The sequence below is a fragment of the Hippoglossus stenolepis genome, chromosome 1 (assembly GCF_022539355.2).
Source record: "Hippoglossus stenolepis isolate QCI-W04-F060 chromosome 1, HSTE1.2, whole genome shotgun sequence".
NCBI classification, from domain to species: Eukaryota; Metazoa; Chordata; class Actinopteri; order Pleuronectiformes; family Pleuronectidae; genus Hippoglossus; species Hippoglossus stenolepis.
The window spans coordinates 463,545-491,513 of NC_061483.1; the positions used below are offsets into that span (position 1 = coordinate 463,545).

Sequence of the window (27,969 nt, forward strand, 5' to 3'; positions counted from 1 at the left end):
TCTGTCCATCATCTGTCTATCTGTCCATCTGTCCATCCATCATCTGTCTATCTGTCCATCTGTCCATCATCTGTCTATCTGTCTATCTGTCCATCATCTGTCTATCTGTCCATCTGTCCATCATCTGTCTATCTGTCTATCTGTCCATCATCTGTCTATCTGTCCATCTGTCCATCATCTGTCTATCTGTCCATCTGTCCATCTGTCCATCCATCATCTGTCTATCTGTCCATCTGTCCATCATCTGTCCATCTGTCCATCCATCAACCATCAGAGGTCAGATGACTGTAAATAAAACGTTTAGACTCCGGCTCTAGAAAGTGAAGCCAGTGTAGAAGTGTCTGAAACCTGTGTTCTCCCTCTGACCAGCAGGGGGCGACTCCTCTGGTAGTTTCTATAGAAAGTGACTTCTCACTTTATAACGTCAGGAAACATTCAGGAGTTTCTGTCTCAGTCTCTAGTTTCAAGTCTTCTTCAAACAGCTGATGTTCATTTAGTGAATTATGATCATTTAGAGTCAAACAGACCATAAAGCACCAGATGTGTTGGGGGGGGATACCACAGTGTGATTGACAGCTGGTACCGTCCAATGGGTGCAGGTGTAGGTGGGCCTGATTAAGGCTCCACCCCCAATCATCCAAATATGGTAATTTGGGGTGTTGGGTGGACGAGAGTTTCCAGTTGAGTTGAACTCAAACACATCAGCAGCAAATTAGTGTGAAATACAAGAAGCAGGCAGCTTTTATTTTGAAATGATGAACCAACCCCTCATGCTTCAGAGTGAGTTTTCTCCTCTGAGTCGATCTCAGTCTCTTTCCTCCGCTCACAGTCCAACATCCTGACTTTCAGAACCTGGAGCTCTGAACCAGGACACACACCAGAGCAAGAGACGAACTTCAACAGGTGAGAAGGTTTCCTTCTTTCTCTCTTCGTCTTTGTTTTGATAAACTGAGTGAAGTAATGTGGCTGAGTTCAGGTGATACCACACCTACAGTACATGTGTGTATTTACTTTATATTTACACATCCTCTACTACATGAACACACATCTCTGTTAGCTATTGTTTAATGTTGGCAAGAATTCAATTTGTCTCATAAACTGGATTAAATTAGTTGTAGATGGACTTTACTCTTCCTGAATCTCCCTGATTCCTCCTCCACCTTATTTATCTTCATCGTTATGAATTTTAAAAAGATATTATAAGACTCTATGTGAGAAAATAAGGGATTGAGTTTGTGGTTGTCACAGGAAAGCAGACAAGTTTTAATCTACTGGACAATCATATCTTCTATGAATTGTAAAATGACAAACATTCGAATAGGCATAGAGAAAAACAAGAATTTAATATAATATGATACATTATAATATGATATAATATACTGTAATATAATATCATACAATATTATATAATATAATATAATACAATATAATATAATATAATATAATATAATATAATATGATAGAATAGAATAGAATAGAATAGAATATGATATAATACATACAATACAATACAATACAATACAATACAATACAATATAATATAATATAATATAATATAATACAATATAATATAATATGATATAATGTAATATAATATAATATAATATAATATAATATAATATAATATAGTAAAACAAACTGAAACCTCTACTTGATATTAGACAAACAAAATGGCAGAAATACCTTATTAACAACTGTAATGTTATTAAATCCATGAACTGTAACTACAACAGGAAACAAATAAGAATAAGACAGTTACAGGTTACATGTGTTTACAGCCTCCCTGGATTATAATTGATCTATTTATGTATTTCTGAATCTTTTGGATAACAACCTGGACACATGAGAACGGCGTCTCAGCCTGGAGCCTGTCAGGGCCTCACCTCTGGCCTCCGCCCATCGTGCGTCACACTGTGTGAATGTGAGCAGTGTTGAGAACACAGAGCTGCTGTTACAGAGTCCAGGGGAACACAGCAGGTCCAAGGGGCCCCTGAGTCCCTGTGGGAGTGGCCCTCACCACAGCCGCTGAATGAGCTCAGTGTGGAGCAGCTCCAAGCTGCTGGCGTCCTGAAGAAACTCCCTCCATGTTCCAAACACCTTTCAAAAACATGACCTTCTCTGGCTGAAGCTTTTATTCTGAAATGATGTTTAAAGCGCAGAGGAAGCTGGAAACACAAAATGTCACATCCCCTCATCATCATATAATTATAACCAGTTAAATGTCATGACCTTATTCATCCATATACAAATATAATGTGTCCTTTTTGATTAGAACTACAGTGAATGTGAAGTGTGAAAACTGAATATTCCATAAAGTGTTTGGTCATTTCCAGATGTTTTCTGTTATTTTTCAGGTGAGATATGAAACTGTGGCCAGTTTTAATGTGTTTGTGTCTGAGAGTCGTCTCAGGAACATTTGACCACGAGTACGAGGAGCAAGGCCTCATGGGTAAGATCTCTGACCTCCTGCTGTCACGACTTCTGATCGGCTGGACCTTTAACATCTGGTTGATTGTAACGAGATGACTTCGGTCACATGAGGTGAATGTGTTCTTCTTCTTCATGTTGTTTCCTCAGACCCGGAGGACGTTCTCAGTGTGCGTGTCCCTCTGGAGGGACCACAGCGCCCTCTACTGGGAGGATCACTGGTGCTACCGTGTTACTTTCAGGTGCGTTAACCTGAGCGTCGTTAGGGCCCGAGCACCGACGGTGGGAGGCCCTCTTGTATTTAGAAGGATTTCTATTCCCCCTTTGGGCTTTTTCAGGGTCTAGACTCAGATTCATACCAGCGTTTGCAGGAAATTCAAATTATGTTAATCATCATCATCATCATCATCATCATCATCATCATCATCATCATCATAATAATAATATTCTGGTCAGATCACAACATTAGCTCAAGCTGAGCAGTACAATACTGCCACCTTGTGGACAAAAGTGGCAACTGAAGGAGCAATCAATCTCTATGAATTATCAATTATTATAATTGTATATATATATATGTATATATATATATACATATATATATATATATATGTATACATATATATATATATATATATATATATATGTTTTCTTATATATAGTTTTTCCCTTTTTTTCTAGAACAGTACAACAACAACACTACGGCTTTTTGTGCACAAAAGGCGTTATGGCGGAGCGTTATGGAAAAACGCAACAGGAAGTCGCCAATTTTTGACGTTACACATATCTACTTTAAATGACGTCATCTCAACAACATGGAGATTCAAACTAGGTGGCGTTTGATTACACGCCATCAAAACACGAGGTTGTCGCATCTGTATGACGTCACAGTGGGGGTGGTCATAGATTCCTTTGATGTCTTTGATGTTTCAAAGATGAGAGATTTATTCAATCTGAAGGGAAACAAGAGTTTCTGTTTTTGACCTGAACAGATCAGTCTGTGCGCAGTGACACTGACACGCTGCACGTGATGGCGTGGACTGTAATGCGTGATTAGCGGCCGTGGTTCGGAGCCGTTTCTCCCGGTCCCCCCCCCCGCGGCCTAATGAGGTCCCGAGTACTGCTCGCAGCCCGAGTTGTGTTTTAGTAACAGTACAACAGTACAACACTACCATCTGGTGGACAAATGCGGAAACTGTAGAAACAGTCTGTCTCTAACAATTACTATAATAACAATGATTTATAACAATAAAATATAAATTCTTACAACATATTTAATTTAGATTGAAGTTAATGTTGGCTCTTCTTCTTATTATTATTCTGACCCAGATGATTTGGCTTTTTGAGCCTTCAACAAGCTCAAAAGTGGTGAAAATTTAATCTATATTGACTCATCGTCACAGCGCCACCTACTGGCGACAGGAAGTGACATGTTTTATACTTTGATGCACTGCTCCTGGCTGCTTAACAATAAACAGCTCAAATGAGCTGAGACAAGTCATTGGACCATGGTCAGAATCGTGACATTTCCTCAAACCGTGTAAACATTGCGTTGTGACGAAGGTCCATCCTTCGCCAAAGGACACGATGTTGTCATAACTCCAGTGTGCATCGTCCTATCACTACCAAACTTCTGTCTCATGATCAGAGTCCAAGCCTGAACTGCTCTATGTGTCAATATCTCCTCAGTGTCATAGCGCCACCTACTGATTCACCATGAAACAGGAAGTACTTTGTAAATCCACTCTGCATTATCCAACCGGCTCCGAACTACTGACCTATGATCACAATCCTGACCTGAACAGCTCCATATATTAATATCAGTGCAGGGTCATAGCACCACCTATTGATCAGTGTGAAAATTGATTTGTTGTAACATTGTCCAATTGACACAAAATTGCTCACGCTACATCAGAGCCCCAAAACGCGTGCAACGCAGAGACATGCGCTTGGTCATTGATCGCTCTCTCCACTAACCGCAACAGGCTTCAAAATAAATAAATAATAATAATAATAATAAATCAGAAAATGATCATCACCTCACTCTGTGGCTGTGGCTCTGTGAAGCCTCTTCTACATTTACTGTAAGTGTTATTCTATCAGCTGCTGTTTTCCTCTGTGAACAATCTGTGATAACATCTCTGTACGGTGATGTGTGTTACTTCCTTTAATTATCCTCACATGTCTGTGTTTATCCTGGACATGATTTGTCGGTGAATGAGGTGGTTTTTGTTTTCAGGACCACACAGTTCCAGACCCAGGAGCTCCCACCATCACGCCGCTCTCCCATCGCATCAAGTGGAGCTTGGTCACTAAAGCAAAGGTCACGACCATCCTGGTGGCGTTGGAGGGACGGGTGCGTATCACACACAGTTACCTGGACAGAGTTCATCTGCTGGAATATCCCAAAACACCAACTGACGCCAGCATCCAGATCTCTGAGCTGCGGTCCAGTGACTCAGGAGTGTATCGCTGTGAGGTTCAGCACGGCATCGAGGACGACCACGACATCATCCACCTGCAGGTTCAAGGTGAATGAGACAACTGTGGTGAACACGGCTAGAATTCACATTATTACACTTTTATTATTGATGATATCCCACTTAACAAACATGATTATTTAAAATGACCATAACTCAAAGGTCCAATAATGGGAGATTTTATATATATTATTCATACAGGTATATTATATATACAAAATATTCCCAGTCCCAGGAATCAGGTAAAAATCATGTGCGTTATCAAATTGTTGTATTTTTGTGTCATAAACTTATAGAAAACTTCAATTATCAGATCATTAGGGAAACTTTGATAATTTTCATTATCAATATGTCTGACAGTCGGTTTCTTTAAAATATCAGAAAATATAACTTATTTTAACTTTCTTATTTTATTTTGTCAAACCCAAAAGAAAACAAGCAAATATTCACATTGAAGCTGATACCAGTGAATTTATGGAATTATACAAATTAATTAAAAAACATTCATCCCTGTGAATAATAATAATATACGATAATATATAGTAGTTTTAATGTTTTAAACTTGAAATCAGATCAAATAAAACATTTCTAATCAGCTTCTGTTTTTAAAGTGACTTTGGATGATTGGTCAAACTTAGTTTTTTGTTGAGTTCCTGACCGAGAACAAACCTTGAAAGTCCTGGTTGACGTCCTCAGGCATCGTGTTCCACTACCGAGGCATCACGGGGCGCTACGCTCTGACGTTTGACACAGCGACGGCGGCGTGCTCACAGAACAGTGCCGTGGTGGCTTCACCTGAACAGCTCCAAGCTGCGTTCGATGGCGGTTTCCACCAGTGTGACGCCGGCTGGCTCTCTGATCACACAGTCAGGTCAGTCTGTGACCTCTACGACCTCTGTCCGGCAAATACCGACAATACTCAACAGATTACACTCAAATACTGAGAAAGGACCAGGGAACATAAACAGTTTAGCATCTTTTGAGTGCATCACGTAACATCAGAGGTAATTGACGATTCTCCACAGCAGCCAGAGACAAACCATTTCTTTCTCTTTTACGGAACAAACATAAAACCAACTACACATAAACTTGCAGCAGCTCAGTCAGTCTCTCTCTGTGGCAGCCAGCTCCTCTCGGCCCATCAGCTCGCCCTGGTTCAGCTGGAGCTCGGAGCCTCCTCCACATTCATCAGTTGAGGATTCAGTCTAATGTCAAAGCTCCAGCACAGTTTATATAGTAGAAAAACTCCATTACAAGTAAGAGTCTTTCATTCCAAAGCTTTTTCCAGCAGAATTACAAGAACTGTAAGAAAAAAGGACTTAAAGCATCAGAGGTAAAAGTACAGAACAAACTGTCTCGTGCATATTAAGACAACAACCAACAGGACCAGTGAAAAGGTGGAGAAGTTGTTGTGCAGCAGAAAAAGTCAAATGTTCCATCAACAGGGAGAATTTTTAAAAGCTTTGAGTTGAGTTTTGTGATGATGACAAAGCTCATTGAACCTCAGGTACCCGATCCACGACCCTCGTGTGCAGTGCTACGGGGACAAGGAGGAGCTGCCGGGGGTCCGGACGTACGGAGCGAGGGACCTGAACGAGACCTATGACGTGTACTGTTTCTCAGAGAAGATGACAGGTTCTGTGCTCCGCTCTACTTTCAGCTTGTTCTCTCACTCTTCAGCTGATCATTCTAACAAACGCTCTCATGTGGTACAGGCAGAGTTTTCCACACGGCCGCAGCAGAGAAGTTCAGCTTCTCTGAGGCTGTGGCGGCCTGCTCCAATCAGGGAGCTCAGCTGGCCACCACAGGTCAGCTCTACCTGGCCTGGCAGGGGGGGATGGACGTGTGTAACGCCGGCTGGCTGCGGGACCGGAGCGTTCGATACCCCATCAACATCCGGCGGCCGCAGTGTGGAGGAGGTCTGCTGGGAGTGAGAACTGTTTACCTGCACGCTAACCAGACAGGATACCCACGTCCTGAAGCTCGCTACGACTGCTTCTGCTACACCGGTGAGTCCGTGTGAAGGCACGTGCACTTCTTCACGTGCACATCATCACATCCAGTCATCACATGCACATCTTCACGTGCACATCATCACATGCAGTCATCACACGTCCTGAAGCTCGCTACGACTGCTTCTGCTACAGAGTCCGTGTGAAGAACCCTAACCCTATATCACAAACTCAGTCATGTGACTTTTACCTTACACGCCCTGAATTATCACTATCAACAGTTTTCTAAGGACGTGATGGGATTCAGAGCCTGTGGTCAACGGGAGCAGTTTGAACACAGTTTTAGAGTTTTTACACTTTTCTCCCTCCTCCATTGTCTTCAGAGTCTCCTGAGGACGAAGGCTCAGGCCTCATAGAGGAGGGCAGTGGCGTTCTGGGCGTTACCACGGTGACGCAGGGCCCTGAGGTGTTCTTCAGGAGGACGACCACGGAGAGCGAAGCACTGGGAGAGCTGGAGACTCAGCAACCCACCGCTGTGGATTTCACAGAAAGTCCCACAGAGCTGCCGCTGCCTCAGCCGCCCAACGTCACCGAGCTCATCACTGACCTGATAGAGTCCGTCACCGCCCGGCCCGGCGTCGGCAGAGAGCCCAGCCAAGGCTTTGTGATGCCTCCTACTGGTCAGTAATAGAGCTGCAGATGCATGTAATGAGTAAAAGTCCAGTGAGATTCACTGGTGAGGAAATTTGGACATTAAAAACGTTTCCACAACACAACCCTTCCTCTTGTCTGTGGGTGCAGGCGTGGTCTTCCATTACCGCTCCGGCTCCGGTCGCTATCGGTTCACCTTCGTTGAGGCTCAGCTGGCCTGTCGGAGCGTCGGAGCCTCCATGGCCACAGCAGAGCAGCTGCAGGCAGCATATGAGGCCGGATATCACCAGTGTGATGCAGGATGGTTACTGGACCAGACTGTAAGGTGACTGGGAAATACATCTTCAGAGCAGGTGCAGAGATTCCTGAACTGAAAAAGAGTCAATAGCTCATCACATTTTGTTATTTTCCAGGTATCCCATTGTTTTCCCTCGAGAAAAGTGCGCTGGAGATCTGGGGGATAAACCCGGAGTGCGGTCGTACGGTCTGAGGCCTGGAGATGAGAGATATGATGTTCACTGCTACGTTGATGGGCTCAAAGGTACGAAATATGAGGATTTGCTTTGACTTTTTATCTTGTTACTAAGTAAAGATGCTATCATCTGTTCCTCGGCTGCTGCTCAGGTGAGGTGTTCCATGTGGGATCTGCTGAGGGCTTCACCTTCGATGAGGCTTCTTCCAGCTGTCGAGAGCAGAACGCCATGTTGGCCTCCCCCGGAGAGCTCCACGCAGCCTGGAGAATGGGTTTGGACAAGTGCCGTGCTGGCTGGCTGGTGGATCTGAGCGTCCGCTATCCCATCAACAACCCTCGAGCCCAGTGTGGAGCAGGGGAATCTGGAGTGCGCACCGTGTACGCTCGCCCCAACCAGACACACTTCCCTGAACACGCCAGATTTGATGCATACTGTTTCAGAGGTAAACACTGAACTGTTCATGCTCATCCTTCGTCTCAGGAATTCCTTCATCTTTTTCTTTCATTGCTTAATTCCTGCAGCTGATCTTCTACTGATTGCAAATGAAACTGGACTGAACATCACAGAAATCCAGGAGGCGCTTCTGAACCTGACGTCCATCACTGAGTTGTTGAGGCCTGGTAAGAACAAATGACTTTTTAACTGTTCCAATGTTTCATTTACCACATTCCTCACACTTTTCTGTTTTATGCTTTCAGCTGTTCCCTCTATCGCTCATCCAATCCCTGTGGAGTCATCAGGCTCTGGTTCGGGTTCCGCAGACTTTGGTTCAGGGTCTGCAGTCGGTAGTGCCTCTGGGGGTCCCTCAGGAGATCTCTCTGGTTCTGAAGGCATCTCTGGTTCTGGAGACTTTTCTGGTTCTGGAGACCAGGTTACCTCTGGAGATCTCTCTGGTTCAGGAGACTTTTCTGGTACTGGAGACCTCTCTGGTTCTGGAGACCAGGTTACCACAGGAGATCTCTCTGGTTCTGGAGACCTCTCTGGTTCTGGAGACCAGGTTACCTCTGGAGATCTCTCTGGTTCAGGAGACTTTTCTGGTACTGGAGACATCTCTGGTTCTGGAGACCTCTCTGGTTCTGGAGACCAGGTTACCTCAGGAGATCTCTCTGGTTCTGGAGACCTCTCTGGTTCTGGAGACCAGGTTACCTCTGGAGATCTCTCTGGTTCAGGAGACTTTTCTGGAGACCAGGTTGTCTCTGGAGATCTGGCTGGTAGCGGGAGTGCAGAGCTGCCCAGTGGAGTGTCTGGTCTTGGTAGTGCGGATGCTTCTGGATCAGGTCTTAGTGGAGGAGAATCTGGGATCGCTGTGGTTTTCTCAGGCTTTGACAGTTTTGGCTCTGGAGAGGGCTCAGTTTCAGGAGGATTCCAAGAAGCTGGAGAGGGGAGCACAGGAATTCTGATGTTCCCTTCATCTGAAGTGGGCTCTGGAGTGCTCAGTGGCAGCGGGGACCTGTCTGGATCTGGTGCTGGATTCGGGTTCAGCTCTGGGGAAAGTGAACAATTCTCTGGCATGCCATCCGGTTTCATCACCAGTCAGGACTTTTCTGGGTCCAGCAGTTTCCCATCAGGAGTTTCCTCTGGAAGTGGACACTCAGGAGAGCTTTCAGGAAGTGGAGACGCTCACATCTCACTGATTGATGGTGAATTGATTGATGTGTCCACTCCGATTACTCACAAGGAGCATGAACTTGGTGGGGACCTGCTGGTGTTCAGTGGATCTGGAGACATTTCAGGTTCTGGGATTCTCAGTGGCGATCACAGCGGCTCTTCTTCAGGAAGTGACTCAGGGTTCTTCTCAGGCGTGACCTTGGTGGGGTCAGGGTTCACTGAGCTTTCAGTGTCATCCTCTGGAGAGCAGGAGGCCTCTGGGTCTTTACTCTACAGCTCTGGACAGGGAAGTGGTGAACACTTGTCTGGGTTTGGTAGCTCAAGTTTCATCTCTGGGTTCACTTCAGGAATGCCTGGATCAGGAATGTCTGGATCAGGAATGTCTGGATCAGGATGGTCTGGATCGAAGTCCTCTACCAGCGGAGAAGGCAGTGTCACATTTGTGTCTGGAGATTTCCTGACAGAAGTATCTGGAGATGCTCTGTCTCTGGAGCTGGGACAGGGGTCTGCAGTGTACAGTGGAGAAGGAAGCAGGAGCAGCAGCGGCGACGACACGTCCACAGTCAGCAGCATTTCTTCAGGAGTTTCTTCTGGACTTTCTTCTGGACTTTCCTCTGGAGATCTTCCACAGGCGCTGCTGCCCTCTACCTCGGGATGGGGGTTAACAGAGAGCACAACAGGACCAGAGGAGGCTGAAGTATCACAGACTCACGATGAAGTTCACGTGACCCATGGTCCTGCACTCGCCCCCGCAGGACTGGCTGCTCCTCCCACCGCAGAGACACAAGGCATTGTGGGAAAAACAGCCACAGTGGAAGGTAGGCCAACATACTTTATTCTTATTCTTTAATTTTATATTTTGTGTCATTGCTTGTACTGTAATATGACCTGTTTTATTTTGAACCTGTTAACATCATGAGAGCTGAAGTGGTTTGTTGAATGACAGAAGGTTTTTGATCATAATGTGTCAGTTTAAAGTTGAATAGTTTAGTTCAGGACAGTTATAAATAAGCAGTAATTTGAAGATGTCGTTTGGCTTGTGTGAGACTGTGATTGATATATTTCTGTTTATTGACAACATGATTCGTTGATTTACCAAGAAATTAACTGACAAGATCAACAATAACATATAAACAACAGCATATAAAGCAAAAAGTCAGAATTCTTTCAATAATGAAATCATGAGAGTATCAACAAGGTTTTTAAATCTCTGATGGATTTTATGGGTGAAAGTCAACAAGTTAGCTGATGACGCACCTTAGTTCGTCTTTAATTTATATAAAAACAGAACAACGTCCTGGACTGAAAGACTTTTAGACTTTCATGTGACCAACAGCTAAAAACTGTAATACTGGAGCAGTTCTACTTAGTAGTACTACTACTCATAAGAGTTCATGTATGTTCATAGCACTTTACCTGTTTGTCAGGTGACTTGAACCCGTGTGATCCGAACCCCTGTGGTGACGCTGGGTGTTGGGTCGAGGGCGGAGCTGCTCTCTGCCGCAGTGAGTCACTTGGACTTATGTCCCCAAACCTCTTGATTTTCAATATGTTGCATGTTTTTATGTTGTGCTTCTTTTTCAGATGAACATTAACTGTGATGTTATTTTCTGAATCTAAACTCTGTGTCTTGTCTCCTGCTGTTCTGTCCTGATGTGTTTGCATCTGACTTCATGTTCCGTGTTGGATTTCTCCATTAGCATCGTGTCTTTGTGTGTTTGTGTGTTTGTGGGTTTGTGTGTCGAGCTGTTTGTCAGACATGTATCAGCTCTATGAGGTTGTACAGCCTGTGTGTCACGTGCTTATTCAGTTCTTCAGTCATATATGTTGTTTTTGGTTTGCTGTGCCAGGACGTCGCCTCCACTCTGCTGTCTGCATCATGTGTGTTCTGCATCATGTGTGTTCTGCATCATGTGTGCTCTGCATCATGTGTGCTCTGCATCATGTGTGTTCTGCATCATGTGTGTTCTGCATCATGTGTGCTCTGCATCATGTGTGCTCTGCATCATGTGTGTTCTGCATCATGTGTGCTCTGCATCATGTGTGTTCTGCATCATGTGTGCTCGCTCTTTCTACTGGAATTGAAATTCTGATGTTCTGCTGCATCTAATGATTCTCATGTGAACCAGATATTGAAATGATCAACTTCTCTTGTATCAACTTCATAATAAGATTCATTTAAACTAAAGATGAGAGTTGATCAAATCTCATCAGATGTTTCAGCAGCTTCAGTTTTATTCACTAACTCCTGAGCTGTGAAAGTCCTGCTGTCCTCCTCCTCTCCTCCTCTCATCCTCTCCTCCTCTCCTCCTCTCATCCTCTCCTCCTCTCCTCCTCTCCTCTCTCCTCTCTCATCCTCTCCTCCTCCCCTCCCCTCCTCTCCTCCTCTCCTCCTCTCATCCTCTCCTCCTCTCTCATCCTCTCCTCCTCTCCTCCTCTCCTCCTCTCCTCCTCTCCTCCTCTCATCTCTCCTCCTCCCCTCTCCTCTCCTCCTCTCCTCCTCTCCTCCTCTCCTCCTCCTCCTCATCCTCTCCTCCTCTCATCCTCTCCTCCTCTCCTCCTCTCCTCCTCTCATCCTCTCCTCCTCTCATCCTCCCTCCTCTCCTCCTCTCATCCTCTCCTCCTCTCATCCTCTCCTCCTCTCCTCCTCTCCTCCTCCCTCCCCCTCCTCCCCCTCCTCCCTCCTCTCCCCCTCCCCCTCCTCCCTCCTCCTCCCCCTCCTCCCCTCCTCCTCCTCCTCTCCCCCTCCCCCTCCTCCCTCCTCCTCCCTCCTCCCTCCTCCTCCTCTCCTCTCCTCCTCTCCTCCCCCTCCTCCCTCCTCTCCTCTCCTCCCTCCTCCTCCTCTCCTCCTCTCCTCCTCTCCTCCCTCCTCCCCTCTCCTCCCCCTCCCCTCCTCCTCCTCTCCTCCTCCCTCCCCCTCCTCCCCTCCTCCCCTCCTCCCCTCCTCTCCTCCTCCTCCCTCCTCCTCCTCTCCTCCCCTCCCCTCTCCTCCTCCTCCCCTCCTCCTCCTCTCCTCCCCCTCCCCTCCCTCCTCCTCTCCTCCTCCCCTCCCCCTCCTCCTCCTCTCCTCCCCTCCTCCCCCTCCCCTCCCTCCTCTCCTCCTCCTCCCCTCCTCCTCCTCTCCTCCCCCTCCTCCCCTCCCCTCCTCCTCTCCTCCTCCCCCTCCTCCTCCTCCCCCTCCCCCTCCTCCTCCTCTCCTCCCCTCCTCCCCCCCTCCCCCTCCTCCCCTCCTCCCCTCCTCTCCTCCCCCCTCCCCTCCTCTCCTCTCCTCCCTCCTCCTCCCTCCTCTCCTCCTCTCCTCCTCTCCTCCCCTCCTCCCTCCTCTCCTCCCCTCCCCTCCTCCTCCTCTCCTCCTCCCCTCCTCCTCCTCCCCCTCCCCTCCTCCCCTCCTCCCCTCCTCCCCTCCTCTCCTCCTCCTCCCCTCCCTCCCTCCCCCTCCTCCCCTCCTCCTCCCCTCCTCCCTCCCCCTCCCCCTCCTCCTCCTCCTCCCCTCCTCCCCTCCCCTCCTCCCCCTCCTCCCTCCCCTCCTCCTCCTCTCCTCCCCTCCCCCTCCTCCTCCTCCTCCCTCCCCCTCCCTCCCCTCCTCCCTCCTCCTCCTCCTCCCTCCTCCTCTCCTCCCCCTCCTCCCCCTCCCTCCCTCCTCTCCTCCTCCTCCCCTCCTCCTCCTCCCCTCCCCCTCCTCCTCCTCCTCCCCTCCTCCCCCTCCCTCCCCTCCTCCCCTCCTCCCCTCCTCCCCCTCCCTCCTCTCCTCCCCCTCCTCCCTCCTCTCTCTCCTCCTCCTCTCCTCCCCTCCTCCTCCCCTCCTCTCCTCCTCTCCCTCCTCTCCTCCCCTCCTCCCTCCCTCCTCCCCCTCCCCTCCTCCTCCTCTCCTCCTCCCCTCCTCCTCCTCCCCTCCCCCCTCCTCCTCCCCTCCCCTCCCTCCTCTCCTCCTCCTCCCTCCCCTCCTCCCCTCCTCCCCTCCTCCTCCCCTCCTCCCTCCCCCTCCCTCCCTCCTCCTCCTCCCCTCCTCCCTCCCCCTCCCTCCCCCTCCCTCCTCTCCTCCTCTCCTCCCCCTCCTCCTCCTCTCCTCTCCTCCCTCCCTCTCCTCCCTCCTCCCTCCTCCCCTCCTCCCCTCCCCTCCCTCCTCTCCTCCTCCTCCCTCCTCCCCTCCCCCTCCTCCCCTCCTCCCTCCCCTCCTCTCCTCCCCCTCCCCCTCCCTCCTCTCCTCCCTCCTCCTCCCCTCCTCTCCCCTCCCTCCTCTCCTCCTCCTCCTCCTCTCCTCCCCCTCCCTCCTCCTCCTCTCCTCCTCCCCTCCTCCCTCCCCCTCCCCCTCCTCCCTCCCCTCCCCTCCTCTCTCCTCCTCCTCCCTCCCTCCTCCTCCTCCCTCCTCCTCCCCCTCCTCCCCCTCCCTCCTCTCCTCCCTCTCCTCCCTCCCCCCTCCTCCTCCTCTCCTCCCCTCCTCCTCCCTCCCCTCCTCCTCCTCCCTCCTCCTCCCCTCCCCTCTCTCCCCTCCTCCCTCCTCCCCCTCCTCCTCCTCTCCTCCCCCCCTCCCTCCTCCTCTCCCCTCCTCCCTCCTCCTCCCTCCTCCCTCCCCTCCCTCCTCTCCTCCCCTCCTCTCCTCCCTCCTCCTCCTCCTCCTCCTCCTCCTCCTCCCCTCCTCCCCTCCTCCCCTCCTCCCCCCTCCTCCCTCCTCTCCTCCTCCTCCCCTCCTCCTCCTCTCCTCCCCCTCCTTCTACCCCCACTCAGTGGTTGCAGCCACCCCCTGTGTTGCAGACGTGTGTGACTCCGACCCTTGTGCCAACGGAGCCACGTGTGTGGGGGGTTCAGACTCGTACGAATGCTTGTGCCTCCCGAGCTACGGAGGGAAACGCTGTGACATCGGTACGAGAGCAGCTTCAGCTAATCAATACTAACAACTGCCTCAAAAACAACAGATGCTAAACGTCAGGTAGCATCGCTGCGACTCATGAGGAACCATGGAGACGTACGAGGTGTAACTGTGGTGTTTCCGTTCTACCACTGGACCACAGCAGAGTAACTAAAGGTTGACCCAAATCACACAAACACATATTTCACTCTGAGGGTTTCCTGCTCTGAACAGCTGAGCTTTGTCAAACCGCCCTGTGCACATCACAGGTCCGTCCAGTTTGAAGTGATGTGCATGGAAGAGCCACATTTTGATGCTCTTGTAATAAAGTGTCAGTGATAACGATCAGAGAGCAGAGAGGACACTGGATCCAGTTAGAACAGATCCAGGACCTGGTCTGACTCGGTTTCCAAAGTGTATCTGTAAAGACCTGAAGATCGGTGGAAAGTGACGACTCATGTGACTTAAAAACAATCCAGAGTTTCAGGGGAGGATGGAGTTCAGGGACTTCGCTAAATCCTTGAGATTATAATTTTTTTACACACGTGAAGATTGAAGTTCCACCGTGAATAAACATCATTACCCAGATTATTTCTGGATACCTGCAGTATATTGAATCTGGGCAGTAACAGAAATCTCTGAAAGAGCAAATGAAGCCAAAACTGTCTGTGTGACTAAATATTCGTTGGGGAGTGGAAGTGGAAAAATATGTTTTTGTGTAATATGGGTAAACTGGTCCTTTGACATCAAATCATCAGAGAATGAATGAAGCCTTTGAATGTTTCACCAAAGGAACATTTTACAAATGCATAATTACATTCCTGCTGTGCACAGCCTCCCAGCTGAAGGGAAGTATTGTATGTAATTTTCCATTCTGTGGGGGGATGTTTGTTTTATTCATCATGATGCCAGGCGGACGGGGGCAGTGCAGTGGGTAAGATGTGTGTGTGTGTGTGAAACTGAAACACTTCCTGCCTGTAAACGATCTCAAACTCTGTATCGAGGCCTTAACACTAAAACCACAATGAGAAGAAAGAACAGCTTCTCATCATCAGAGACGGCTTCAGATTAAAACCCATTTATACATGTGGATGAGGAATAATGTGAATGGTCTGAGTCTCAGAGCTATGAACCAGAACATACATGAACCTGTGTCACGCTGTTCCCTCCTCGCTGCGGCGGCTGCAGATGAGCAGCAGTGTGAAGACGGGTGGACTAAGTTTCAGGGGAACTGTTACCTGCACCTCCCTGACAGAGAGACGTGGCTGGACGCAGAGCATCGCTGCCGGGACCTGAACGCCCACCTGGTCAGCATCATCACGCCAGAGGAGCAGGGCTTTGTCAACTGTGAGTTTCTAATGTGTTCAGACTGAAGCCAGAGACAGGATGAAGAACAAGTCCTGATGAAAGTCAACGTGTTTTTGCAGCAAACGCTCAGGACTATCAGTGGATCGGCCTGAATGACAAGACGGTGGAAAAGGACTTCCGCTGGACAGACGGTTCTCCACTGGTGAGTCAGTGATTCACCTTGTGCGAAGTGTCGTGGGTCAGCTCCTGAGAGGCTTCAGGCTCAAACTGGGATGATGAAACACACTTTGGACGTTCTCTCCTCAAAGGCTTTAATCATGTTGCAGTAACTGTGTGAGGAATGAAAATGTAGAGTTTAAATCCGTCTCACGAATTCTGCTGCACAGATTTCAAATGTGTGTGTTTGTGTGTGTGTGTGATTCTCTGCAGCAATTTGAGAACTGGAGGCCGAACCAGCCGGATAATTACTTCCACTCCGGAGAAGACTGTGTGGTGATGATCTGGCACGAGAGCGGCCAGTGGAACGACGTGCCCTGCAACTACCACCTGCCGTTCACCTGCAAGAAGGGTCCAGGTAACGTTCTGCTGCTGCTTCCAACATCAATCTGGACAAGACACAGTCATAGTATTGATCAGTTAGCTACTAAACTATCCTGCACACATGGAGCCAGGTTTCTCTTCCTGATGGATTTCACTCTGGTTTGGTCTCCACCCAGAGAGAAGTCATTGTTTTAAGCTACTAATCAAGAAGGGTCTTGGGGTCTTGGGGTCTTGGAGCCTTTGGGGTCTTATGGTCTTGGAGCCTTTGGGGTCTTGGGGTCTTGGAGCCTTTGGGGTCTTAGGGTCTTGGAGCCATTGGGGTCTTAGGGTCTTGGAGCCTTTGGGGTCTTAGGGTCTTGGAGCCATTGGGGTCTTGGGGTCTTGGAGCCTTTGGGGTCTTGGGGTCTTGGAGCCTTTGGCGTCTTAGGGTCTTGGAGCCTTTGGGGTCTTAGGGTCTTAGGGTCTTGGGGTCTTGGAGCCTTTGGGGTCTTAGGGTCTTGGAGCCTTTGGGGTCTTAGGGTCTTGGAGCCTTTGGGGTCTTAGGGTCTTGGGGTCTTGGGGTCTTGGGGTCAGGTTGACTGGAGACTCTGACCACAGGTATGAATGAGCACATGAATGGTTGACACATGGTTTGACCCCGTGTCCTCTGGTCCTCAGTGTCTTGTGGCGCCCCGCCGGAGGTGGACAACGCCCACATGTTTGGTAACAGGAAGGAGGAGTATCCTGTCAACTCCATCATCCGGTATCAATGCGACGCAGGATTTACACAGCGCCACCCACCGGTGGTCCACTGTAAAGCAGACGGACAGTGGGAGGAGCCTCAGGTGGAATGTACTGACGGTGAGTGCGCTCTACATTTATCCAGAAATCCTGTTTTGTTCCTGTAACTCAACCTTCTCTTCCCTCGCCGCAGTGAAAGCCAGAAGAAGAACCCAGCGGAGGAGCAGGAGTCCGGCAGCCAAACTCCACTGAGGAGGGAAGAAGAAGAAATGATTGTTTTAAAAGAACATTTCAGTGAAGAGGATTTGAAGAGTAACATTTCTGGATGGTGCTGTTCTATCCCCTGATAATATATTTCATTAGATACATAATTTTATTGTTTTGGGTATATTTTCATGGAGTGTGTTGTAATATATTTGTGTTTGTTGAAATCCTTTGTGTTATATGAGCTGTAGATCTGTATCACACAGATTCATGTTGGTGTAGATCTGCTTTACGATGTTGTTGTGTGTTTGTTTCCTGTTTTAACAGATGAGAGCCGCTCCACAGTTTTTATTTAACTTCAGTTCTCTGTATCGTCTCTGATGGTTTCACACTCAAGATATCAGGCCTCATTTTGCTTCGGCATGAAAGACGACTTCCACAGAGTGAAACCCTGCAGCTCAGGAAACACACGGAAACCATCTGTTGCTCAGAGGTGAATTAATAAGCACATTAGCTGGTGAGGACATGAACACACCAGGAGATTTACATCCCATATCAAACCCTTTATGGTAAAATATATTGTTTGACAATTTTCTCAAAATTATTCCTTTAAGCACAAGAACAAACCAAAGTCCATATTCTGCATGTACAACCTGCATTTTAGATTTAAGTATCTCAAACTATAACTAGTTATATTATATTATATACATTTTTCAGAGATATGAATTAAGATTTTATTATTTATCCCAACATGAGTGGAAACAGGAAAAAAACACAACTGGTGATATTCAAACAAAGAGAAACAAACCACACAAACTTCTGTGGTCGTATATTTAGTAAAGAAGGGGATTTAAACACAGAGTTTTTATTTATTGGTTCCACTCAGTGACAGAGTCTCTGTTGGACTGAGCCCGTTTACAGGAGAGATTCAGTCCTGGTGTGAGACGACAGCAGCATCGGGGGGGTGAAGGTCTGTCAGCTCCATAATGCAGCATTAAAGGGGACATAGCATGCCCATTTTACCACAAGTTGATATGGTTCCTTGGGGTCTTAATGAAATGTCTGTAACATACTTTGGTCAAAATACCACAAGGATCATTTCAAACAGCTTTTTACCCTGTATAAAACAGCCCTCCACAGAGTGACCTGTTTTGAGTGCCTGTTCCTTTAAATGCTAATGAGCCAGCTCCCCCCTCCCCCCTCTCCCCCCATGATTTTAAACGATATAAATTACATATTTTATATGATATAAATTATCAAATATGCATCCCATACTTTGTATTCCCCTTGTTGTCCTGGAGTTTTAATTTTCCCAATCACATAATTAAATGTCCCCTCTTGCCCCCACTACAAGCACACAAGCAGACAGACAGGAGAGAAAGAGAGGTGGGGGCTATGAAGACCATCATTTACCCCAGACCCGACATTCAACGGGTACAACAAGCGGAGAAAGCAGAATCAGGGCTGACCTTATATATACAGTCTATGGGGCTGACCAGCGGAGAAATGTCTGTCCGTGTGAACAGCCAGGCGGCTGCGTGCTGGAGAACGGCGCTGCGCTGCCTCGCGGCAGCGCTTCCACGTCCGTGTAACCCGGCGTAGCGAGTGTGGGGGCGGGGCCAAGCCATGTAGGGAGACTTCCAGTTCCTTGTTACGACACAAAACCCAGGAAGCTCAATCGAGTCACTCAAGCATGACGTTTCTGACTTAGAGGAACTATAACAAAACGTGCGAGTGTTTTTTCCCAGAGTGTTTGGGTTGGTAGACATGAGCCAGATACCCACATTAACCTGTAGAAGCACTAACAAAGTGGAATCTTCATGCTATGTCCCCTTTAATAGATTTAATGTGTAGCCACAGTTTGTCGTTTGAGTCTTTTGCTGTCTATGTTTAGTGTCTGTGCAGTGCACAGTGTCTGTGGAACAATGAACCTGTTCTATCTGTTTTATTTCTGTACCTCAGAGGAAATAACGTCGCTGTAACACACAGTGTGAACTTTGACTGCTTCATTTGTGCACTTGTTTTGTGTGGTTGTTGTTGACGTGGAGGCTGTGCCTCCTTCAAACTGCTCTCACCTGCTGAGAGAGAAGCTTCCAGGAGAAGCTGCACATCGACGAGCTGTCACCGATGTGCAGTCACCGATTTAAAGGAGGAATCTGCTGATACTCTGCATTTCTTTTGTTAATCTCATGTAAATCTGCTGTATCTCATTTCTCTGCCATGAGGCCACGTCCACAGACATGAATGAGTCTCACTGTTAAACTGTTAACTGAGTCATGTTTCATAAAACAACAGCAATCAGCTGTTTTATAGGAAATCCCTGAAACTTTTCCATTTTCATACTGGAAAATATAAAGAACTGAAATTTAAACACAAGCACACAGTGACTGTTTATTTCTTCTCATGTGATTTCTGACTTCACCGCCCACAGGTTCCAGGTACAGACACTGGGCTCAGTGTGTCTGTGGCTGCAGCTCAGGTGAATCCACAGCACTGACTCAGGAGTAATAACATTACAGTGAGTGTTTACTGAGCAGGGCGGGTTGCCCATGGCGTCAGTGTGAACTTGTGACTGAACAGAGGCGTCTTCTCTGGTCTCCCCGTCACACGGATCCTTTCCTCTGGTGATGGGTCCAAAAGGTTTAGAACCGCAAACATGTCGTCACGGACATATGTAAAGTGTCTGGGTCTCTTGAAAGGCACAATATAAATACAAGATATTATTATTATTATTATTATTATGATGCCGTCAGACTGTAGAACTTCATGTTCATGTCAGACAACAGAGACTTTAGCAGTTTGAGGTTGGAACATCAACTCAGACACTGAAACTGTAAAACCAGGAAAGAAAAGAATCAGTCAGAACAACAACTGGAAAAACCACAGATGTTCGTGTGAAGGAAGATGGATCATAAAGAATCTGAGAAGAATGAATACAACTTTAAAACCATAATGCTTCAACTGGTTTGTAATAAGAATACGACTACTACTACTAATAATGATGATGATAACAACAAGAACAACAATAATAATAAAAACAACAAGAACAACAACAACAATAATAATAATAATGATGATGATAACAACAACAACAATACTACTACTACTAATAATAATAATAATATTTATAATAATAATAATAATAATAATAATGACGACAACAACAACACTACTACTACTACTACTATTATTAATAATAATAGTAATAATAATAATGATGATGATAACAACAACAATACTACTACTACTAATAATAATAATATTTATAATAATAATAATAATAATGACGACAACAACAACACTACTACTACTACTACTAATAATAATAATAATATTTATAATAATAATAATGACGACAACAACAACACTACTACTACTACTACTATTAATAATAATAATAATAATAATAATAATAATAATAATAATAAACCTGTCGCACTTTGATGAATGGATCTGACTGTCGGCGGAACCAAAGAGTGCCGGACTGATTTGCCGGTCGGACCCTACAGGAAGAGGACTTGTTGGTAGCTGTTCGCTAAAGGTCTTTAAACCGGATCCTCGAACCCGGTGTGAAGTGAACCCGTCAGGTAACCAGATACAGACGGTGAGCAGGTCCCAGGTGAGAGCTCACATACTTTAATTATCTTTAATAATCATCAAACTGTCTGATAAAGTCTCTGTTCGCTCTCAGACCGATGCGAACCAGTGCTACCTAGCTAACTAATGCTAACACACACTCAGGGCTACATGAAGAGCGAGGGGAAGTCTTTAATCAGCGGACAGGCTGTAAACCCCACTGAGGGTTTGAGGCTATTCTACTGTTTGAATCCACATGTTATTAACATGTTGTGTTAAACACCTGTTCCATCAGCCAATCCTGTGGCAGCTCCCATCCTGCAGAGAGTCACGTGATTTCCTTGGACTGAGGCCACGTGCAGCTCGATGACGTATAGACCAAGACAAACTATCAAACATGTAGAAATAGTTTCAATTTGACTTTCAACAGAACAAAGTGCAGTAGAAGTTCAGCAGATGCTTCAGCTTGTAGACGTGATGTGAAACCGACTCAGGGGAGTTTGTGCTGAACGTGTTAAACTCAGAAGTCTCTGGTCATGTTTCAGCTCCTCTTGTAACCTGGTGTTTTACAGGTTGATGGCCGGTCTTGCTCCTCCTGTCCCATCGACTCTCACCTCGTTCCTCTCCACCCTTCTTCCCTGCGGCGTCGCTGTGGGGCCGTCCCGGCTCTGCGAGGGACGACTGGGGCTGTGGTGGGTCGGCCGCTCGCTGGGGGCCGGCTCCCTGCTGGGCAGGGAGGGGGACGCAGACTGGACCTGGAAGCATCACACCGACCTCAGGACCCACGGCCAGGAGGGCGACCGCACGCTGAACTCTCACAGCACCGAGGAACAAAAGGTCAAATACATCTTTAAATCAGAACATTCATTACGTAAATCGTTTTTAAAGTGGATTTTACATGATTTATTTTAGTTTTTTTTATTACAAGAACTATTTTTCATTCAGATATTATCTTAAATTTGTATTATATTTTATCACAATTTACAAAATATCAAAACATTTTGCATCTACATCAGTTTAGATTTGACCATGATTGATAATTGATATTCAGTTCAGATCTTTATTGCATCATGAACAGAAACACAAAGTGCTGGAGCTTCATAAAATACAGTAGAAGATATTTTTCAGACACCGCTCGTGTAAATATTAGAGATAAAACCACACAAAGTATGGATCTATCTTTAGTGTACTTTTAATGTTCGATCATTCATGTGTTGGTGTAACTGGAGCAGTAAGAATAGAATAATTGAGATAGAATATGAAGCTCTGAAAGAAACCATGAAGCAATTTGCATGAAAAGATCGTTGATCAGGTTTTAGGTTTCATCTATAATCAAATAAAAAGGTAACTAATTGAAGAGTAGTTGAGATACATAGACAACATCGAAGCAGTTATCGTTGTTTCTCTTACATCAATATAAGTGTTCACATTAACGCTGGAGTTCAGTTCCTCGTGTCTGTAAACTCCTCAAGTGATGCAGCTGCCTCATTGTGTGCATGTACTTGTAAGATCATTTAGTTTTGGTGCCTTGCATGTTCTATACAGGAAGTACCCGTGCATCTTTCAGAGCAGAGACGATGCAGCAGCAGTGAAGTTATACTCTGCACCAGAACCTACAATTATCCTTTGCTTGGCCTGAGTCACGGCTGCACCTGAGCTGACACTCAAATCTCCAAAGTCAGTGCTCACAGAAACACACAGCAACCAGAAACTCTGAGCTCTAGAATAGAGTTCCAGCCAGTACACTCCTGACCAATCAGGAGTCAGTGTCAGCTGTCAATCATCAAATAACTGATTCAAACCAAACTGATCAGAAACACTTGAACAAACACCAGAGAGATAAGAACGACCTGAAACGACAGAAACATCTTTACAAACATTTATTTAACGTCTACTTAGATTTGTTAGTTTGTTCCATGTCCCATCTGCTAACATGGAGGATGTTTATGATCTATACTGCAGCCAGACACCAGGGGGCGATAGAGAAGCTTTGGCTGAACTTTTGTGAGCTGTCATGTCGTCCATCTTTATTTCCAGTGTCTGATGCCTAGTTTCATGTTGTAGAAACATTTCAGTCAGATTCACTAACAGCAGCAGTCGTGTGTCAGCTCCGTGAAGTCGTGGACCTGAGTCCCGTCAGACTGAAGAACCTCAAGGCTGCTGCTGCTGCTGCGGCGGTTCTTCAGAACGTTTTCACATTCACCGGCATCAGCTTCTTTTCTCCAAAGCGCTTTTGTCTCTCGTGTCGACAGAAGCAGCAGCGTGAATATGAGCTTCTCTGCCTAATTAACTGCTGCAGCACGATAATGACTCAGGCCTTGTAATTACCACTGAGCGTTCTGAAAGAAGAGAACAGGAGGAGATGGAGTCGAGCAGCTTCTCACATCAAAAGATGTACTGCTGATAATTTACAAGGACACTGCAGTCAATACACATTCAAATCACAAGCCAGCAATTTAAGTTTGTACAAAATGAGCCTGAGTGAGACGTTGACAGAAATCCTCATTATTATGAGCATTCAAATCAAAAATGCATATTGTGTTCAGGTAGAAAAGACTTTAACCAGGTGGATAATGAACATCAGATTATTGAGTTAAAACTAATGACTTCATGTAAATGTTGTGTTCTGCAGGAACTGAGACAGGAAGTCGTAAACAAGGAGGCTCTTCTACAAAAAGCTGTTTGGATCAAGTGAGTTCACACACTCACCAAACTAATGGTCCTTTCTTCATCTTCACCTGATGCTTCACTCAGCTGCTGGTTCCACTGAGACTCTGTGTGTTAGTGGGATGAGTCTGATAAAGGGGACTTTTTAAAGTAATACACAAGTAAACGTGTAATATAAGGAAGGGAAAAAAGGAAATATTCAAATGTAATTAGACTAATACGTATAAGCACAATAATTCCCAGTGTAACAGGATTGCAGATTGGATCACACAGACAGAAATGAGTATTGAACCGTTCCATGAGCTCCTGGTTCAGACCAGAGCTGGTGAGTCGAGTGGGAGTGACTGGTTTCTTAAAGCTGCAGGAAGGAGCAGCCGCTGTTTGATCATCAGACTTCACCATCTTAATCCTGAATCCACCCAATGAGCATTTAACAGTGTTTTATCCAATTTGATTTGTATAGCACCAAATCATAATGTACATTATCTCAAAGCACTTTATATAGAAGGTCAAGACCTTAAACTATACAGAGAAACCAACAGTCCCCACTTTTATCCAACTCTTGTGTAGAAATCCCTACTTGACACATTCCAGCTTCTCAACCACGTCTTCCTTCCTTCTCTCCCTCTTCAAGCTTTTTACCATATTGTTAAGTTGTGTGTGTTTTCTGTGTATTTAGTGCCAACTCTGTCTCCAGGCGGTGACCTGAGTCGTGTCCTGGGAATAAACTGCTGGATGATGTTTGTGTTCAGGCTGAGTCAGCCACAGGAGACTGAAGTTTCATTAACCAACCAAACAAAGTTCATTATACTTATTCTAAAACAGCACATAATTGCCCTTTGAATGATTTATACAAATTCTCAACGTCTGTTGTGTCTATGTGAAAAACAAAGTTTATGGTTCAGCTGTAAAATATGTGTATCATCTCATTTTGATTCATCTTCTCTCCGACCTGTGCTCTTTGTTCTTGGCAGCTTTGCGTGCCGGGCGCTCAGCAGAGCTCAGCAGAACGTGGCAGTGCAGTGTGTGTGTGGACAGATGTGTGTCGCCGAGTGTGTGGACGTGTTTCTGCGTGTTTGTGAGGACGTCCAGCCTGGAACCGAGCTGCTGTTTTATGACGACACTGAAGGAAACGGTCACACAACAGATGAAACCAACACACAGGAGAAGTCAGGTACTGACACACAACTGCTTGTACTGAAGAGTCAGTGTGAGTCCACAGAGTTACTGTAGCTGCCTCATGGACATCGTCTGTCTCTTTAGCTGCTTCAAGACCAACTGAACCCCCCCCCCACCACACACACACGGAGCTGTTGTCTGGCTCCTCCTTCACACTGTCCACCTGGAGGAGCCAGAGGGATATTGAACAGAAGAGGGTTAGACCGTCAGCCTCAGTTGTGGTTGGATGAAACCTCACTGGATGTTTCAGTTAAAAACCCTCTTCAGCTGAAATCCACTCAAACTGCAGATGGAGAATTAGAGGATAAATCATTTTTGATAAACACAAAGTGCATCAATTAAATGAAAACACCAAGCAAGAAAATAAAATCATTAAAGTGTGTAAATGTTATTTAGGAGTAATAATACTAATCCTTTATTATTTCTGCTTTAAGGAGCATTTACATGCAGTGATGGGAAATTAAGGACGACCTTTATACTGAGGAGACCCAGCAGCTGTAGACCGTGGCTAAGCTGGAGATATTTAATAAAGCTGTGGACCTCTGATTTCTACAGATTGAGAATATAAATCACACAAGCATCCACAAAACAATACTGAATACTAAATGAAAGATAATAAGATAAGAAGCAACTAACTCCCTGCAGGGAAGTTACGCTGCTGCTGTTGCAAATAATAATTAGATTTGGATGGAGAAGAGAAAACTGTGATAAAGTGAAGAATTATAATAAGTAGTGAATAAAAGAAGCTAAAAACTGGTAATTATAGAATTTATTCAACCAGAATAACTGAAGTGGAAAATCTGAAAACATGTTAAACTAAGAAAGTAAATTAATACAGATCATGTTGTGTATTTAAGACACTTTGTGATTCACTATAGTTCAGAGAGAATTTAAAATTCATTATTAAATTAATGTGGTTTTAGTGTTGAGAGAATAATTAGCATTCATCCCTCACATTCACATAGTGACAGTTCAACATGAGGTCTGGACAAGAAGATCTTCACCGCTCGCATCTTTGTTCAGGGTAAATACGATGTTCCAACCAGAAGTGGATCTTTCAAAATGTTTCAGAGTCAACGTGGAAAGTAAAACGTGTGAAGGAGACAATAGAGAGATTCAGGTCAGCTGATTCCTGTCTTTATGCTGAGATGAGCCAATTGGCTGTAGTTTCATATCGATCATGTGAAGCTGATGAGATTCTGACCTGAACATCGAACTGTTGCTTTAACTGCAGGGACCTTTTGTTTTCATGCTATTAATTCTACTAGCTATATTTTTATATATATATCTCCAAACAGAAAAGATTTGTAAATAAGGTTTTCAGGGTGCTGTGATAATTCTTGTAGAATTCAGTTTTCATCAGTAAGAATGCTCCTAATGACTATTTTCATAGTATTCTTATAGTTTTAATTATTAAATGATGATTAGTAAGTTTATTAGAAAACGTCCAACACAAGCTCCCAGAGTCGACCAACTGTCGACTTTAATGTTTTTTACAAGATAAATGACTTGATGATTTATTCGATTGGTTGCAGTTAATCAACATGTTTCTGCTCTGATGTGTTTATTGGACAGATCATGAAAAAGACCCAGAGAGCACAACTAGGAAGATATCAATCAATCAAGAAAAGGAAGAGATGGACAAACACAAGGAGAGAAAACCGGAGGAGGAGGAGGAGGAGGAGGGACGGAACAGAAACCCCTGCAGACGCATGAAGAAGAGTCACCCAGTCAGACCCAGGAGGAGGAGGAGAGTGGAGGAGACCCCGTCTGATGAAGGACAGCAGGGAGGTGATGGTGAAACACACAATGAAGTGAGGACAGCTCCACAGTCTCACTGTCACTCTGACTCCAGAGGCCTCTCTGAGCCGCCTCATGTCCGCTGCAGCTCCCGCCTGGCTGCCAAACCACGACGGGTTCACTGTCACACCGGCCTGGTGAAGCCCCCCCCCGCCCGCCCAGACCCGCCTGAACACACACAGGGAAAGAGGCGGAGCTCCGCAGAGGGCGCCAGGTGCATCCCAGAAAAGATGGTTTCCATAAAGACGTTACACCCTGAGGCTGAGAGCGCCGCGGCTGCTTCGACGTGGCAGCCGGAGATCAGAGAGAGACGCTACAGATGTTCCAGCTGTGGTAAAACGTTCTACCAGCTCAGCCACTTAAAGAAACATCAGTTCAGTCACACAGAGGAGAAACCGTTCAGCTGCCAAGAGTGTGGGAGAAACTACACGTCTGCAGAGAGCTTCAGAGCTCATCAGGTAGAGGAGGAGACACTGACTTGTTTCTGTCAGGTAGAGGAGGAGACACTGACTTGTTTCTGTCAGGTAGAGGAGGAGACACTGACTTCTCTCTGTCAGGTAGAGGAGGAGACACTGACTTCTCTCTGTCAGGTAGAGGAGGAGACACTGACTTGTTTCTGTCAGGTAGAGGAGGAGACACTGACTTCTCTCTGTCAGGTAGAGGAGGAGACACTGACTTCTCTCTGTCAGGTAGAGGAGGAGACACTGACGTCTCTCTGTCAGGTAGAGGAGGAGACACTGACTTCTCTCTGTCAGGTAGAGGAGGAGACACTGACTTCTCTCTGTCAGGTGAGGAGGAGACACTGACTTCTCTCTGTCAGGAAGAGGAGGAGACACTGACTTGTTTCTATCAGGTAAGGAGACTTTCTCTGGTGAGGAGGAGACACTGACTTGTTTCTGTCAGGTAGAGGAGGAGACACTGACTTCTCTCTGTCAGGTAGAGGAGGAGACACTGACTTGTTTCTATCAGGTAGAGGAGGAGACACTGACTTGTTTCTGTCAGGTAGAGGAGGAGACACTGACTTGTTTCTGTCAGGTGAGGGACATGACTCTCTCTGTGTTTTGTCAGGTAAGGAGGAGACACTGACTTGTTTCTGTCAGGTAGAGGAGGAGACACTGACTTGTTTCTGTCAGGAAGAGGAGGAGACACTGACTTGTTTCTGTCAGGTAGAGGAGGAGACACTGACTTGTTTCTGTCAGGTAGAGAGGAGACACTGACTTCTCTCTGCAGAAGAGGAGAGACACTGACTTGTTTCTATCAGGAGAGAGAGACACACTCGTCAGGAGGAGAGCTCTGAGAAGAGAGACGCTTTTTCTATCAGGTAGAGGAGGGACACTGACTTCTCTCTGTCAGCGTAGAGAGATGACTGTTTTGTCAGGAGAGGACACTGATCGTCCTATTTAAATGACTGTTTCTGTCAGGTAGAGGAGGAGACACTGACTTCTCTGTCAGGAAGAGGAGGAGACACTGACTTCTCTCTGTCAGGTAGAGGAGGAGACACTGACTGTTTCTGTCAGGTAGAGAGCTGTTTTGTCAGGTAG

At 46.2% G+C, this 27,969-nt stretch overlaps 2 protein-coding genes across 3 annotated transcripts in view; both read left to right on the plus strand.

The window, feature by feature from the left end:
* The first annotated feature begins 773 nt into the window (after nucleotides 1–773).
* On the plus strand, nucleotides 774–18,324 carry LOC118106468 (aggrecan core protein). Its single transcript, XM_035155043.2, has 19 exons — nucleotides 774–903; nucleotides 2,355–2,449; nucleotides 2,578–2,669; nucleotides 4,664–4,955; nucleotides 5,601–5,775; nucleotides 6,412–6,539; nucleotides 6,620–6,913; nucleotides 7,240–7,536; nucleotides 7,658–7,832; nucleotides 7,921–8,048; nucleotides 8,132–8,422; nucleotides 8,502–8,600; nucleotides 8,679–10,406; nucleotides 11,016–11,093; nucleotides 15,623–15,781; nucleotides 15,862–15,944; nucleotides 16,172–16,316; nucleotides 16,940–17,122; nucleotides 17,196–18,324. The coding sequence occupies exons 2-19, from the start codon at nucleotides 2,362–2,364 to the stop codon at nucleotides 17,252–17,254; spliced, it is 4,494 nt and encodes a 1,497-aa protein (XP_035010934.2). The 5' UTR covers nucleotides 774–903; nucleotides 2,355–2,361; the 3' UTR covers nucleotides 17,255–18,324.
* A 2,372-nt stretch (nucleotides 18,325–20,696) lies between these two features.
* The window catches only part of LOC118106478 (zinc finger protein 408), a 16,120-nt gene continuing 8,847 nt past the window's right edge, over nucleotides 20,697–27,969 (plus strand). For both annotated transcript variants that reach the window (XM_035155054.2, XM_035155065.2), the window contains exons 1-5: nucleotides 20,697–20,825; nucleotides 21,355–21,619; nucleotides 23,415–23,473; nucleotides 24,424–24,623; nucleotides 26,204–26,886. In XM_035155054.2, the coding sequence (XP_035010945.2) occupies nucleotides 21,359–21,619; nucleotides 23,415–23,473; nucleotides 24,424–24,623; nucleotides 26,204–26,886 (1,203 nt within the window). In that variant the 5' untranslated portion in view covers nucleotides 20,697–20,825; nucleotides 21,355–21,358. The remainder of the gene's footprint in view (nucleotides 20,826–21,354; nucleotides 21,620–23,414; nucleotides 23,474–24,423; nucleotides 24,624–26,203; nucleotides 26,887–27,969) is intronic.

Excerpts from the sequence above, each read along its gene's own strand:
- LOC118106468 (XM_035155043.2), top strand. The coding sequence starts at position 2,362 with ATGAAACTGTGGCCAGTTTTAATGTGTTTGTGTCTGAGAGTCGTCTCA. Across the intron at positions 6,540-6,619 it reads TTTCTCAGAGAAGATGACAG|GCAGAGTTTTCCACACGGCC; the intron begins GTTCTGTGCTCC and ends CATGTGGTACAG. Across the intron at positions 7,833-7,920 it reads TTACTGGACCAGACTGTAAG|GTATCCCATTGTTTTCCCTC; the intron begins GTGACTGGGAAA and ends GTTATTTTCCAG.